Here is a 14467-nt window from a genome sequence, read left to right on the forward strand (position 1 = left end):
TGTTTTGTGTGTAAGCATTTTGGACTAAGTCCATTTAACTTGACATTAACACCTTTGTGTTGGTGGGGGCTAAACACTACAGCAAAGGCTTTCATGCCGTAAAACCCCTCCACTTAGATAAATATTGGAAAGATTCCTATGTTCTTATATTTTGCTTTATCATCTTTTTGTTTGTTTCAACCTGCATCAGACACAACCTCTTTAACCGCTTACATAAGCCAATCCAAAGGGCATAAAAATAACAATCAGCCCGAAGTTCACCCCAGAAACCCAAACGTTTGCAACTGTCATCCCGCCACGGAGATATCACGAGTGCACGTTACTATTAATTGCTGGACTATTGTTCAGTATACTGCCGACTTCTGTTTGACGCTTACAAGTACTTATTGTGTACGGAAGATTGAATAAGAGCAATGGAGTATAAGATAAATTATGGCATCCTCCTCCTAGCTTCACTCGCTTTCATCTCGGCTTCTGTGGTTCAGCGACAGTTGGACGAAGAATCCCTTCACAGAGACAGCAGAGCTGGTAAGTTGCTTGTTTGTTTGTTTGATTGTTTCTTTGTTTGTTTCTTAGATTCTTTTTGTTGGTGATTGTGTTCGTCTCCTTTTGAATGATTCAATTCAGTGCCCCATATGGCTTTTTGACCAATCAGGACGGATTCTAGGTGACCCTCTAAATGTTATAACGTTCAGGCAGGGACCCTTTTTGTATATCACGCTAAAAATTAACAAGACAAACTAAAAATGTAATTCAACAATATCAGCGTGATTTATTTTAAAGAATGACACTTCAAATGCTGTCAGGTAATACTCTCTTTATCTAAAAAATACCGAAAAGCGAGTTTTGTCGGTGGGTGCGTAACGGAACAGCTAGCAAGGCACCGCCCATCGTCTGAGTGTGCAATGCCGACCGCTCACTTGAAATCTAAATGATCAAAGTTCGGAAAAATCAAGTGAAATTGCGCCACTCGCTTTACATCAAATGTATCTTTACGTCATTTCCCATCCGTCTGGAGTCGGTTCTAAATCTGTCGCTCTCTGTTCAACGAGAAAAAGCGAAGCAACCGAAACGCATGTTCAACATGGTTTATCTTGTGAGATTGTTGTGTGTCAAAGGCATTTGACCTGTGAATATTCATCACGTCAGGTGTGTTACTCTGATTGGCTGACTCAGGTCACGAGAATTCTTTGACTGACAGGCATAATCAGGTACAAGCGCTCAAGTTCCCATTGCGGCCGTTCTGTCAAATTCGCGGGGTTGCTTCGAAATTTCTTTTGGTCGAATTAAACGGTAATAAAACCGTTATTTCTAATATGCTGACTGTTAGCAAATGATAACAGACATGTCTCACAAACGATATCATCATTCGCCTAAAAGGCTCATGCTTGATATCTTTTTTCTCGACATGTCTTGTTATCATTTGCTAACAGTCAGCATATTAGAAATAACTCATAATAACAAGACATGTCGAGAAAAAAGATATCAAGCTCAGTCAGGGCGGGGATGTAGCTCAGTCAGGGCGGGGATGTAGCTCAGTCAGGGCCAGGATGTAGCTCAGTCAGAGCGGGGATGTAGCTCAGTCAGGGCCAGGATGTAGCTCAGTCAGAGCGGGGATGTAGCTCAGTCAGGGCGGGGATGTAGCTCAGTCAGGGCGGGGATGTAGCTCAGTCAGGGCGGGGATGTAGCTCAGTCAGGGCGGGGATGTAGCTCAGTCAGGGCGGGGATGTAGCTCAGTCAGAGCGGGGATGTAGCTCAGTCAGGGCGGGGATGTAGCTCAGTCAGGGCGGGGATGTAGCTCAATCAGGGCGGGGATGTAGCTCAGTCAGAGCGGGGATGTAGCTCAGTCAGGGCGGGGATGTAGCTCAGTCAGGGCGGGGATGTAGCTCAGTCAGGGCGGGGATGTAGCTCAGTCAGGGCGGGGATTTAGCTCAGTCAGGGCGGGGATGTAGCTCAGTCAGGGCGGGGATGTAGCTCAGTCAGGGCGGGGATGTAGCTCAGTCAGGGCGGGGATGTAGCTCAGTCAGGGCGGAGATGAAGCTCAGTCAGGGCGGGGATGTAGCTCAGTCAGGGCGGGGATGTAGCTTAGTCAGGGCGGGGATGTAGCTCAGTCAGGGCGGGGATGTAGCTCAGTCAGGGCGGGGATGTAGCTCAGTCAGGGCGGGGATGTAGCTCAGTCAGGGCGGGGATGTAGCTCAGTCAGGGCGGGGATGTAGCTCAGTCAGGGCGGGGATGTAGCTCAGTCAGGGCGGGGATGTAGCTCAGTCGGTAGCGCGCTGGATTTGTATCCAGTTGGCCGCTGTCAGCGTGAGTTCGTCCCCACGTTCGGCGAGAGATTTATTTCTCAGAGTCAACTTTGTGTGCAGACTCTCCTCGGTGTCCGAACACACCCGTGTGTACACGCAAGCACAAGACCAAGTGCGCACGAAAAAGATCCTGTAATCCATGTCAGAGTTCGGTGGGTTATAGAAACACGAAAATACCCAGCATGCTTCCTCCGAAAACGGCGTATGGCTGCCTAAATGGCGGGGTAAAAAACGGTCATACACGTAAAATTCCACTCGTGCAAAAAAACACACGAGTGTACGTGGGAGTTTCAGCCCACGAACGCAGGAGAAGAAGAAGAAGAAACAAGTCGCGAAAGGCGAAATTACTACATTTAGTCAAGCTGTGGAACTCACAAAATGAAACTGAACGCACTGCATTTTTTCACAATGACCGTAGTCCGCCGTTTGTGCATAACGGAGTGAAACTGACGAGCCTGTTCGGCGCGGTAGTGGTTTCGCTGTGCTGCATAGTACGCTTTTCTGTACCTCTCTTCGTTTTAACTTTCTGAGTGTGTTTTTAATCCAAACATATCATATCTATATGTTTTTGGAATCAAAAACCGACAAGGAATAAAATGAAATTGTTTTTAAATCGATTTCGGAAATTTAATGTTGATCATAATGTTTATATTTTTAATTTTCAGAGCTTGTTTTTAATCCAAATATAACATATTTATATGTTTTTGGAATCAAGAAATGATGTAGAATAAGATGAACGTAAATTGGAGTCGTTTTATATAAAAACAAATTTTATTACAATTTTCAGATTTTTAATGACCAAAGTCATTAATTAATTTATAAGCCACCAAGCTGAAATGCAATACCGAAGTCTGGCCTTTGTCGAAGATTGCTTTACAAAAATTTCAATCAATTTGATTGAAAAATGAGGGTGTGACAGTGCCGCCTCAACTTTTACAAAAAAACGGATATGACGTCATCAAAAGTATTTATCGAAAAAACGAAAAAAACGTCCGGGGATATCATTCCCAGGAACTCTCATGTCAAATATCATAAAGATCGGTTCAGTAGTTTGGTCTGAATCGCTTTACACACACACACACGCACAGACAGACACACACAGGGGCGGATCTGGGTTTTGAAAGGGGGAGGTGCAAAGTTCTTTTTTTTATATTTAGTCAAGTTTTGACTAAATATTTTAACATCGAGGGGGAATCGAAACGAGGGTCGTGGTGTATGTGCGTGTGTGCGTGCGTGTGTGCGTGTGTGTGTGTGTGCGTGTGTGTGTGTAGAGCGATTCAGACTAAACTACTGGACCGATCTTTATGAAATTTGACATGAGAGTTCCTGGGTATGAAATCCCCGAACGTTTTTTTCATTTTTTTGATAAATGTTTTTGATGACGTCATATCCGGCTTTTCGTGAAAGTTGAGGCGGCACTGTCACGCCCTCATTTTTCAACCAAATTGGTTCAAATTTTGGTCAAGTAATCTTCGACGAAGCCCGGGGTTCGGTATTGCATTTCAGCTTGGTGGCTTAAAAATTAATTAATGACTTTGGTCATTAAAAATCGGAAAATTGTAAAAAAAAAATAAAAATTTATAAAACGATCCAAATTTACGTTTATCTTATTCTCCATCATTTGCTGATTCCAAAAACATATAAATATGTTATATTCGGATTTAAAAAAAACAAGCTCTGAAAATTAAATATATAAAAATTATTATCAAAATAAAATTTTCCAAATCAATTTAAAAACACTTTCATCTTATTCCTTGTCGGTTCCTGATTCCAAAAACATATAGATATGATATGTTTGGATTAAAAACACGCTCAGAAAGTTAAAACAAAGAGAAGTACAGAAAAGCGTGCTATCCTTCTTAGCGCAACTACTACCCCGCTCTTCTTGTCAATTTCACTGCCTTTGCCATGAGCGGTGGACTGACGATGCTACGAGTATACGGTCTTGCTGAAAAATGGCAGCTACTTGACTAAATATTGTATTTTCGCCTTACGCGACTTGTTTATATTTAGTCAAGTTTTGACTAAATATTTTAACATCGAGGGGGAATCGAAACGAGGGTCGTGGTGTATGTGTGTGTGTGTGTGTGTGTATGTGTGTGTGTATGTGTGTGTGTGTGTGTGTATGTGCGTGCGTGTAGAGCGATTCAGACCAAACTACTGGACCGATCTTTATGAAATTTGACATGAGAGTTCCTGGGATTGATATCCCCATACGTTTTTTTCATTTTTTTGATAAATGTCTTTGATGACGTCATATCCGGCTTTTCGTGAAAGTTGAGGCGGCACTGTCACGCCCTCATTTTTCAACCAAATTGGTTGAAATTTTAGTCAAGTAATCTTCGACAAAGCCCGGGGTTCGGTATTGCATTTCAGCTTGGTGGCTTAAAAATTAATTAATGACTTTGGTCATTAAAAATCTGAAAATTGTAAAAAAAAATAAACATTTATAAAACGATCCAAATTTACGTTTATCTTATTCTCCATCATTTGCTGATTCCAAAAACATATAAATATGTTATATTCGGATTAAAAACAAGCTCTGAAAATTAAATATATAAAAATTATTATCAAATTTTTTTTTCGAAATCAATTTAAAAACACTTTCATCTTATTCCTTGTCGGTTCCTGATTCCCAAAATATATAGATATGATATGTTTGGATTAAAAACACGCTCAGAAAGTTAAAACGAAGAGAGGTACAGAAAAGCGTGCTATGCAGCATAGCGTAACCACTACCCCGCTCGCGCGCTCTTCTTGTCAATTCCACTGCCTATGCCGTGAGCGGTGGACCACGAGTATACGGTCTTGCTGCGTTGCATTGCGTTCAGTTTCATTCTGTGAGTTCGACAGCTACTTGACTAAATATTGTATTTTCGCCTTACGCGACTTGTTTTTTTTTTGTGTATCTTATCAGCGAAGGCGCAAAGCGCCGAACCGATGGCGCGAAGCGCCGAGCATGCTAGAGGGGTCCGGGGGCATGCCGCCCCCGGAATTTTTTTTTAAAAAGGAAGCAAAATTGTGCAATCTGGTGCAATCTGAGCGTGTAAAGTGCTATTTTCAGGTGATACATTTTTCTTCTTTTTTTTTTCTTCTTTTTTTTTTTTTTTTTGTCCCGCTGGGGGGGGGGGGGGTGCAATTGCACCCATTGCACCCCCCCCCCCCCCCCAGATCCGCCCCTGACACACACACACACACATACACCACGACCCTCGTCTCGATTCCCCCTCTATGTTAAAACATTTAGTCAAAACTTGAATAAATGTAAAAAGGGTGGTTCCACTGTAGTATGGTATAAATCTTTAAAATCTTTGTAATGTTTCCCCTCAATCTAGCCGGATGCCGAATCGCGGATGGGAGAACCATAGCAGAGGGAGACAACTTTACACGACTCGACACAGGGCCTTGTGTTAACTACGCATGCAAGAGTGGACAAGTTCTCCCCCTCGACTATGGTCTGTATGCAGAATGAATGATGTGGTTTATTGATTTATTGAACTATTAATTCGTGGGGTTTTATTTTTTTAATTTTTTTTTACCTCAGTTAGCCTTTGTGTATTTAAAAAAAAAATGTTAATCTTATTTCTACTTAATCATTTTAACTACATATTTACACATATTTACACTTCATCTTTTCTTGGTGGTGGTAGGGGTTGGGGTTGATATAGGTCTATGTGTCATTTACGCCCGCAGGAGTTTAAATGTTCTCTATCCCTGGACTAGGTCTGTATGCAGTGTTGTCGTTGCAGTTGTTGAGAGTGTTGGTGGGCCCTGTGTCATTATTGCCTGCAAGATTGAAAAAAGTTCTTCCGCTTGACAATAGTCTGTATGTATTGTCGTTGTTGTTGTAGTTGTTTTTGTTGTTGTTGTTGTTGTTGTCTTGGTCGTTGTTATTGTTGCCTTGATCGTTGTTGTTGTCTTGGTCGTTATTGTTGTTGTTGTTGTTGTTGTTGTCTTGGTCGTTGTTGTTGTTGTTGTGCTATTATTGTCACATATTTAAACACACGTGTATTCGTATCTGTCCTGGGAAAGTTTCTTAGTGATCTGTTGTCGTTGCAGTTGTTGATAGTGTTGGTGGGCCTTGTGTCATTATTGCCTGCAAGATTGAAAAAAGTTCTTCCGCTTGACAATAGACAGTATGTATTGTTGTTGTTGTTGTTGTAGTTGTTGTTGTTGTTGTTGTTGTCTTGCTCGTTGTTGTTGTCTTGGTCGTTGTTATTGTTGTTGTTGTTGTCTTGGTCGTTGTTGTTGTGTTATTATTGTCACATATATTTAAACACACGTGTATTCGTATATGTCCTGGGAAAGTTTCTTTGTAATAATTATGTTTGTTCCCACGTACCTGCTTTTGTTTCCATTGGTGCAAGCGGTTTTTAAGGACAAAATATCGAGTGTTGTTACGATGTACTGTTCAGTTTGTTTGTTTGTTTGTTTGTTTGCTTAACGCCCAGCCGACCACGAAGAGCCATATCAGGGCGGTGCTGCTTTGACATATAACGTGCGCCACACACAAGGCAGAAGTCGCAGCACAGGCTTCATGTCTCACCCAGTCACAGTATTCTGACACCGGACCAACCAGTCCTAGCACTAACCCCATAATGCCAGACGCCAGGCGGAGCAGCCACTAGATTGCCAATTTTAAAGTCTTAGGTATGACCCGGCCGGGGTTCGAACCCACGACCTCCCGATCACGGGGCGGACGCCTTACCACTAGGCCAACTGTGCCGGTTTGTACTGTTCAGTGACATGTCCTATTACAAAACATCATCTCAGGTCTGACAATAAGCTCTGTCTTCTGCTGCATCCAGGCTGCTACAGAGACGGGCGATGTTACCCTCTGCAGGATGTCTACAAACTTGGCTGCATCGAGAGAACCTGTAAACTTTTCAACGGACGATTTGACTACGCCATTACACGAGAAGGTGGGTGATAACAATTAACTTGTGTAAGAGTGAGAAGAGCAGCCACACAGAGCTGGGGACAGGACCTGAACACGTGCATTGACTCGTGGGAACCATGCACACACACACACACACACACACGCGCGCGCGCACACAGGCACGCACGCACGCGCACACACACACACACACACACACACACACTGACAGACACACACACACACAAACACACACACGCACACACACACACTCACACACTGACAGACAGACACACAAACACACACACGCACACACACACACACACGCACACACACACACACACACTGACAGACACACACACACACAAACACACACACACGCACACACACGCACACACACACACACGCACTCTGCTTTTGTCTTTCCTTCTGCCGAACCTTTATCTGCAAAACTTGCTTCATCCGAACAAATTTAAGTCGATTTGTATGGTCAAGTGGTGAACCATCAATAAAACAGCAAAAACAACCCACCTCTTGAGTATTTCACGTGCAGCGTGCACGGGTCAGGACCAGAACACGTGCATTGACGTGGGCACTACTGTGAAGGACGGCTGCATCACGTATAGCTGTGACAAGGAGCAGCTGGCTGCCAACTCTGTGTCTTACCATCTCAGGCTGGCGGGCGTCGGTAAGTAAATTAATATTTTTTTCGTCTAAAAAAAAAAAAAAAAAAAATCATTTACTATTTTAATGTCAGTGCTGGAAAATTTGGGTCGCTTCCTCCCAGTGGGATAAGCTAGCAGCAACAAGAGTCGCGCTACCCAGGTGTGTGCGTGTTCAGGTGTAATCATCCACCTGCACTTCTGGCAGAGTGACCGAGGTCTTTTACTTACCACTGTGGTGACACGGGGGCGGGACATGGATATCGTCTCTGAGTCAGCACATAAAGTTGCCCTGTGTACGGCCCTGCCTGGATTCGAACCCAGTGTCCAGTGCTCTACCAACTGAGCTACCCGGCCCCCTAAATGCAGCTCACATGCAAGTCTGGCATCTTTCTCCCGAACGATGTTCATCTGTATATGGAGACATTCAGTATTTTTCGAGACTGCTCAGTTTGACGATTGTGAAACGTCTTACAGGCTTCTCTTAACCAACTATAAGACGAAGTCCAATCTTAGTAGCATTTGTTGGGCGTACACGATTAAAAAACAGTTTTAAAGTAATACCTTACCAATGCACACCTAACGAAGTGAAGGATAGCCTCGTGGAAACCTGATCCTCATTCCGTTGAAATGACGAAAGCTAAACTAGAAAAGTCGATCTATTCGTTCACATGGCAAGAACCCCAGAAAAGAAGAAAAAAAGAAAAAAAAAAGTGTTCCAGAAGTTGATAAAATAAAGTCAGGAACAAGAATAGAGCAAATGGCTTCAATTTTGTTGTTCAGTTGTACACGTACAGGAGATGTAACGCGAAATCTGGGTAATAGTAATATTAAATAATAATATTATTATAAATAAAAGACCACTAGGTCGACGTACTGTAAATGTAATTTTTACTATCACAAATATCTGCTCGTGTTATTTCTCATTGAGTATACCAAATACCTTACGATATGTACTACAGTTGAATAAGTCTATATATATTGGTACTCCGACAGGCTGTGAGTACAAGGGGGCGTGTGTGGCGGAGAACAAGACCGTGGTACAAGGGTGTCGTACCATGACCTGTCGCAAACAATACAATGCTGTCGGCTTCTTCACTACTTCTAACGGTAAGGTATAATACGATATAATACAATACAATACGATACGATACGATACGATACGATACGATACGATACGATACGATACGATACGATACGATACAATACAATGCAATGCAATGCAATGCACTACTACTATACACTACAATGCAATGCAATGCAATGCAATCAGTGCAGTTCAATGCAATGCAATGCAATTCAATGCAATGCAATGCAATACACTACAGTGCAATACAATACAATACACTACACTACACTACACTACACTACACTACACTACACTACACTACACTACTCTACACTACACTACAATGGAACGCAAAGAAACACAGTAACGTACAGTACAATATAGTACAGTGCAGTAACGTAGGTATGTGTGTGTGTGTGTGTCGGCTCGAATTTGTCTCTTCTGAGTTGATTTACTATATATATATGAAATTAACTGACAAAGCTTATATCATCGTGAAACCAGTGTCTATTATTGCCTTTTGTTCCTTGGGGACAAAAATCTGTAAGCTCGATACACTGTTGCGCGTAGCATTTCAACCCGCAGCGATAAGATGCAAGGGACGCAACTCCTGAAACTTTAGGTGCTGAACCGACTGCCCCTTGACTGCAGTTCACTCCCTTAGTCCAAAGAGCTAACAGTACTTAACACTCTTGCAAGTTGATCGCTGTCCAGCATACTCCAAGCGATAGTGTGTCAGCCTTTTTCGTTGAAAAATATAATAACTAGTTTAAGTTCCATTGTACTGAATGTTTGTTAATCTGGTTGTGCTTAATAGAGCAAAGAGAGAAAGCCACCCGAATTTCCATGAGAGAAACCCCACACGGCGAATGAAATTGCGGCTTTATCATTATTACCTTACTACAGTACCAATTATGTGTGTGTGTGCAGGGTGTGATATCAACGGCAAGTGTGTGGGTGTGGGGGAGACGGTTCAGGAAAACTGCCGCACTTTCGCCTGCACTGAAGAAAACCTGAACGGTCTGAAAGTGCTCAACATCAAGCCCGTCAAAATACGTACGATTTTGTCTTTCAACGGTTTATGTGTGTGTGTGTGTGTGTGTGTGTGCGTGCGTGTGTGTGTGTGTTTGTACCACTGTGTGTGTTTATCACTGTGTGTGTGTGTGTGTGTGTGTGTGTGTGTGTGTATGTGTGTGTGTGTATGTGTGTGTGTGTGTGTGTGTTATGTGTGTGAGTAAGCGTGTGTGTAGGCGTGCGTGCACCGACTGTGTGAGCGCGTGTGTTCGTTCATGTTTCATGTTTTTAGCTTTACAACTTGAATGCTGTCTGAACGCAACCTGGACTCTTCGTGTTATTCAGGTTCATTAGCAACCTTGGAACATTTGGTAAATGTAAATTTTACAACTCTATTTGTTTAATTCAAAGCTGCGTTGATTTTGACGCTGCGGACAGGGCGACAACTTCACGTTTTGCAAATTTGATCAAGACATAAGTTCACACGCGCTTCTTAAACTTTATGAGCGTATTTCAGTTTTAGCCGTGTTGGTTTTCAGAGTGCAAAGACTCTGAAGACGCGTGTCATGAGTCGGGGACCTACTTTCCTATGGAGGTCAATCAGCAGCGAGCGAACTGCACGTGCCAAGTCCAGGGTCTCAGCATTGAGTACAGCTGTTCCAGCGTTTAGGTAGAGCTTCTCAGCTGATGCAACTCCTTGTGAAATCCCGTCTGATTCTCAGACACGAGCTTCTGCGATTTGAGACTTTTAATCGTTGTCTCGCCTTCAATAGACGATTTTCGGAAATAACTCTGTCAGGTCTGATGGGTCGTGAACGAGTGAACTTCACACATGTGCATCCTTTGTCCATGTGATTTAGACACAGGCAAACTTTACACATGTGCTTGTTCGCGTGTTTCAGACCCCCGCCCCCCCCCCCCCCCCCCCTGCTAGTGACTGGCCCATACTGTCCCGAGGGAAAATTTGCCTTTACAACCCTTCACGACCCATACAAACCCGACAGAGTTATTTCCAAAAATCCTAGACGAGAGCTACTGCAATGTACGCCTTTTGGTCTTTTCGTCCACCTTTAACCCTTTCGATGAGCAAAGATACTGTCGATATGTGGACCCCCCGCGGGTTAGGGTGAAGAATTTACCCGATGCTCCCCAGCATGTCGTAAGAGGCGACTAACGGATTCTGTTTCTCTGTTTACCCTTGTTAAGTGGTTCTTGTATAGAATATAGTCAATTTTTGTGAAGATTTTAGTCAAGCAGTATGTAAGAAATGTTAAGTCCTTTGTACTGGAAACTTGCATTCTCCCAGTAAGGTAATACATTGTACTACGTTGCAAGCCCCTGGAGCAAATTTTTGATTAGTGCTTTTGTGAACAAGAAACAATTGACAAGTGGCTCTATCCCATCTCCCCCCTTTCCCCGTCGCGATATAACCTTCACCAAATAAAGAAAGTCGATATGTGGGGTTTGGTCTTACCTCTGCATTTTCTCCTTTGCTGTAGGAAGCCCGTCTTTACACCCCCGGTATAGGGGTGTGTATAGGTTTCGGTCGATGTGTTTGTTTGTTTGTTTGTTTGTTTGTTTGTTTGTGTGTTTGTGTGTTTGTGTTCGCATATAGATCTCAAGAATGAACGGACCGATCGTCACCAAACTTGGTGAACAGGTTCTATACATTCCTGAGACGGTCCTTACAAAAATTGGGACCAGTCAAACACACGGTTAGGGAGTTATCGGTGGATTAAGATTCTACAACGACTTATACAGAAACATATTCATGGTCAAAGGGAAAGAACCTTCTCAGTTGGTGGCAGTGAGAATGGGTGCAGTGAGAATGGTTATTTCCCTTTGACCAACGGGGGTGTTTTTCCTGCCTCGAAGGAATTTCTTGTTGTCCTTTTTTTCACAAAGGAAATGCAGTCTCAGTTGTAGTTTCTTCCTTTCCTTGCTTTGCCTCTTCTGTGTCCAATGCTTACGGTAAACACATTTCTTCTTGAGTATTTGTTATTTGACCTATTCCTTTGTCTTTATGTTGATGCTATTACCAAACCCTGCCTTAAAGGTACCATCTTTGCCCATCGTGTAATAGATTGGGTTTGCCGTCACAGACCTGTCCAAACTTGTACGTGGAATAAGAGTATCCTTCCACTTGGACAGTTACCAGAACTCAACAGTCTGGCTGCTTTCTGTACAGTGTGCTCATTTTTTCCCCATTGAATTTTGTTGGCATGTTGACAGAGGTGTCAGTCAGATACTGAGATGATTCAGCAAAACATTTGCACTCAGCGAAGAAAGCAGCCAGCTGGGGCTGTAGATTTGTGTTAAGTGTCTAACGCGGAAGGTTATGCTCGTATCCCCAGTAAAACCCTTGGACAAATTTAATGTGATTTTAAGTTTTCCGGAAAGTGTTCTTACTTTTCTTACACCTCCTTGTAGGGCCAAAAAAAAAAAATAGGTGTGGTTACGGTAACATAGCCACAAAAAAAATAGGGTAGGAAGGTAGGCAATAACTTTTTTTTTTTTTTAACTTTTTTTTCTAATGTGTACAAATTAAACCTACTTGACAGGGAAATAAGTGTGCGACTCGAGCGCTTTCGCTTTCATTGCGTTTTCTGCACTCGTTTTCTTGTTTTTTTGGTGTTTTTTTGGACAAATGTAATAAAAAGTTACAGGGTCGGCCCCTAAAAATAGGGTAGGTCGGGTTACCGTAACCACACCTATTTTTTTTTTAGGCCTAGTCTTTGCGTTTCGCAGAACGTATTACTCTTGGCTAATCCGCTTTTCTGACAGTCTTTGCTCCGTTGTCTCTTTCGTTGCCCGGCCCTGCCTTTGAAAACTAGGATCTGCTTTTCGCTGCTTTTTTTGTGTTTTAAAGAGTAAAATATCTTAAATAGCCTAATTTGAAACCATATCTACAAGACGATCTTCTGCAACTCTTCGGGAGTCAGCTGCTTTCATCGTGCGACAAAATCTCCAGAAATGCTTGCAATCTAAGCGTGTTACTGAAGGGCTGCAACTCTTGTGTGCAGAGTGCAAAGACGCTGATAACGTGTGTCACGAGGGTGGGGAGTGGTTTCCCTTGTTGGCTGACGACAAGATCCGGGTCAACTGCACGTGTCACGTGTTCGGCCTTGACATTCAGCTGAGCTGTCCCGACATAGGTTTCAATTCACACTTTGGCGGCGGCTCACCTTGAAATGTCCATGGAGAAACTATTTGCTGCTACAGGTCTGACTTCTTTTTAAAAGCCCAATCCGCCCCGTGAATACAGTTCGCCTCACCGTCTCAGATCATCTAGTCAAACATTTACATTGGATAAGAACATCCCTCCTCTTGGTCACATACCAAAAATCAACCCCATGACTACTTACTGTGTTGAGTTTGAAATGTTGATGAATTCATTTTTGAAAAAGGCCTTTCACGATTTTTAAAAAAAACACCCACTGTGCACAGGTAATATTCAGGCAGTTTATTTTTGGCATGTGACCAAGTGGATGGATGGTCTTATCCTTTGTTCAAGCCTGACCAGATCTGAGACGGTGAGGCAAGCTGTGTTCGTGAGGCAGAGTGGGTCTTTATTGTTCATTGGGAAATAAAATACACTCATTTGAAGTCTCGGCACTTACATTTCGCAAAGACTGTCGTAGTTTGTTTCAATTGACACATGTGACAAGATTGCATTGGCGTATTTACATATATTTAGCTAGCTGCTTGCTATGCAGTTCTTCGCACACTTTCGCTAAACATTTTCTTCTTAATTACTCTCAGGCTTTTTTCTCCCTAAGTGGCGACTTTTCTGCTGTCTTAACCACTGGCTTACAATGACTTCAAATTGTCTTTTCTGATTTTAGGCATTCCATTCAATCAAAAACAGGAGAGTGCATAAACAGTATCTTACGGACACGTCATTACCAACTCATATTGCAAAATAAGTTGAACTTTAAGTGTCGAAATGCTGTAGTCAAAATCGTTAATTGGTGTTGATACATCACGTCAAAGTATGTCTAATATCATAGCCTGTGACTACTTTTTGTTAATGATTAGTTTGAAGGGATCGAACGATTCACGAAATTAGGATGGTAAAGTTCTATGAAGAAAACGATTGTGTTTTGATGACACAGTTATAGCACTTACATTGATAAGAATTGTTGAAGCTCGTCACTATGCGAGTTTTTGTGTGATGTCGTAACCAGTGATAATAATAAATTATACGAGCTGAATTTTTTTTTTATGTATGTTCCACATGAAGATAATAAAGTTGAATTGAATTGAATTGAATAGTTAATCATAAGATTATTAGAGATCAATCAGACGGTATCAAACATGGACAATTTCGTTGCTTTTCCATCCTCACAGAATGCAAGAGCTGGACCAAACATTACTGCGGACAAGCTATCGTCCTGTGTCCACTTAAAGAAGACAGCATGTGGAGTTGTGTTAGCCTTGTGGGCTACATGCAAATGATTCTTGGATGGATGAATATATACATGCTTTTTAAGATTTGGCGTCATTTGGATTTCAATTGACTGTGTGTGTGTGTGTGTGC

The 14467-nt window shown here is 42.4% G+C and overlaps 1 protein-coding gene across 2 annotated transcripts; it reads left to right on the forward strand.

The window, feature by feature from the left end:
• The first annotated feature begins 250 nt into the window (after positions 1–250).
• Positions 251–14419, forward strand: LOC138958237 (uncharacterized). 2 transcript variants are annotated; one of them, XM_070329346.1, is made up of 8 exons: positions 251–528; positions 5642–5761; positions 7115–7228; positions 7736–7870; positions 8841–8954; positions 9844–9969; positions 10467–10597; positions 14278–14419. In XM_070329346.1, exons 1-7 carry the CDS (start codon positions 414–416, stop codon positions 10595–10597), a joined length of 855 nt encoding a protein of 284 aa, XP_070185447.1. In that variant the 5' UTR covers positions 251–413; the 3' UTR covers positions 14278–14419. The 2 variants fall into 2 exon arrangements, with proteins under 2 accessions (XP_070185447.1, XP_070185446.1); XM_070329345.1 differs by lacking the exon at positions 10467–10597 and adding an exon at positions 12951–13149.
• The last annotated feature ends 48 nt before the right edge of the window (positions 14420–14467 follow it).

Source organism: Littorina saxatilis, linkage group LG2 (assembly GCF_037325665.1).
Source record: "Littorina saxatilis isolate snail1 linkage group LG2, US_GU_Lsax_2.0, whole genome shotgun sequence".
Taxonomy (NCBI): Eukaryota; Metazoa; Mollusca; class Gastropoda; order Littorinimorpha; family Littorinidae; genus Littorina; species Littorina saxatilis.

What these genes read in the sequence shown, in the direction of transcription:
- LOC138958237 (XM_070329345.1), top strand. Translation starts at nt 414, where the DNA reads ATGGAGTATAAGATAAATTATGGCATCCTCCTCCTAGCTTCACTCGCT. An exon ending in TCTCAGGCTGGCGGGCGTCG is followed by an intron (nt 7,871 to 8,840) that starts GTAAGTAAATTA and finishes GTACTCCGACAG; the next exon opens with GCTGTGAGTACAAGGGGGCG. An exon ending in CTTCTTCACTACTTCTAACG is followed by an intron (nt 8,955 to 9,843) that starts GTAAGGTATAAT and finishes GTGTGTGTGCAG; the next exon opens with GGTGTGATATCAACGGCAAG.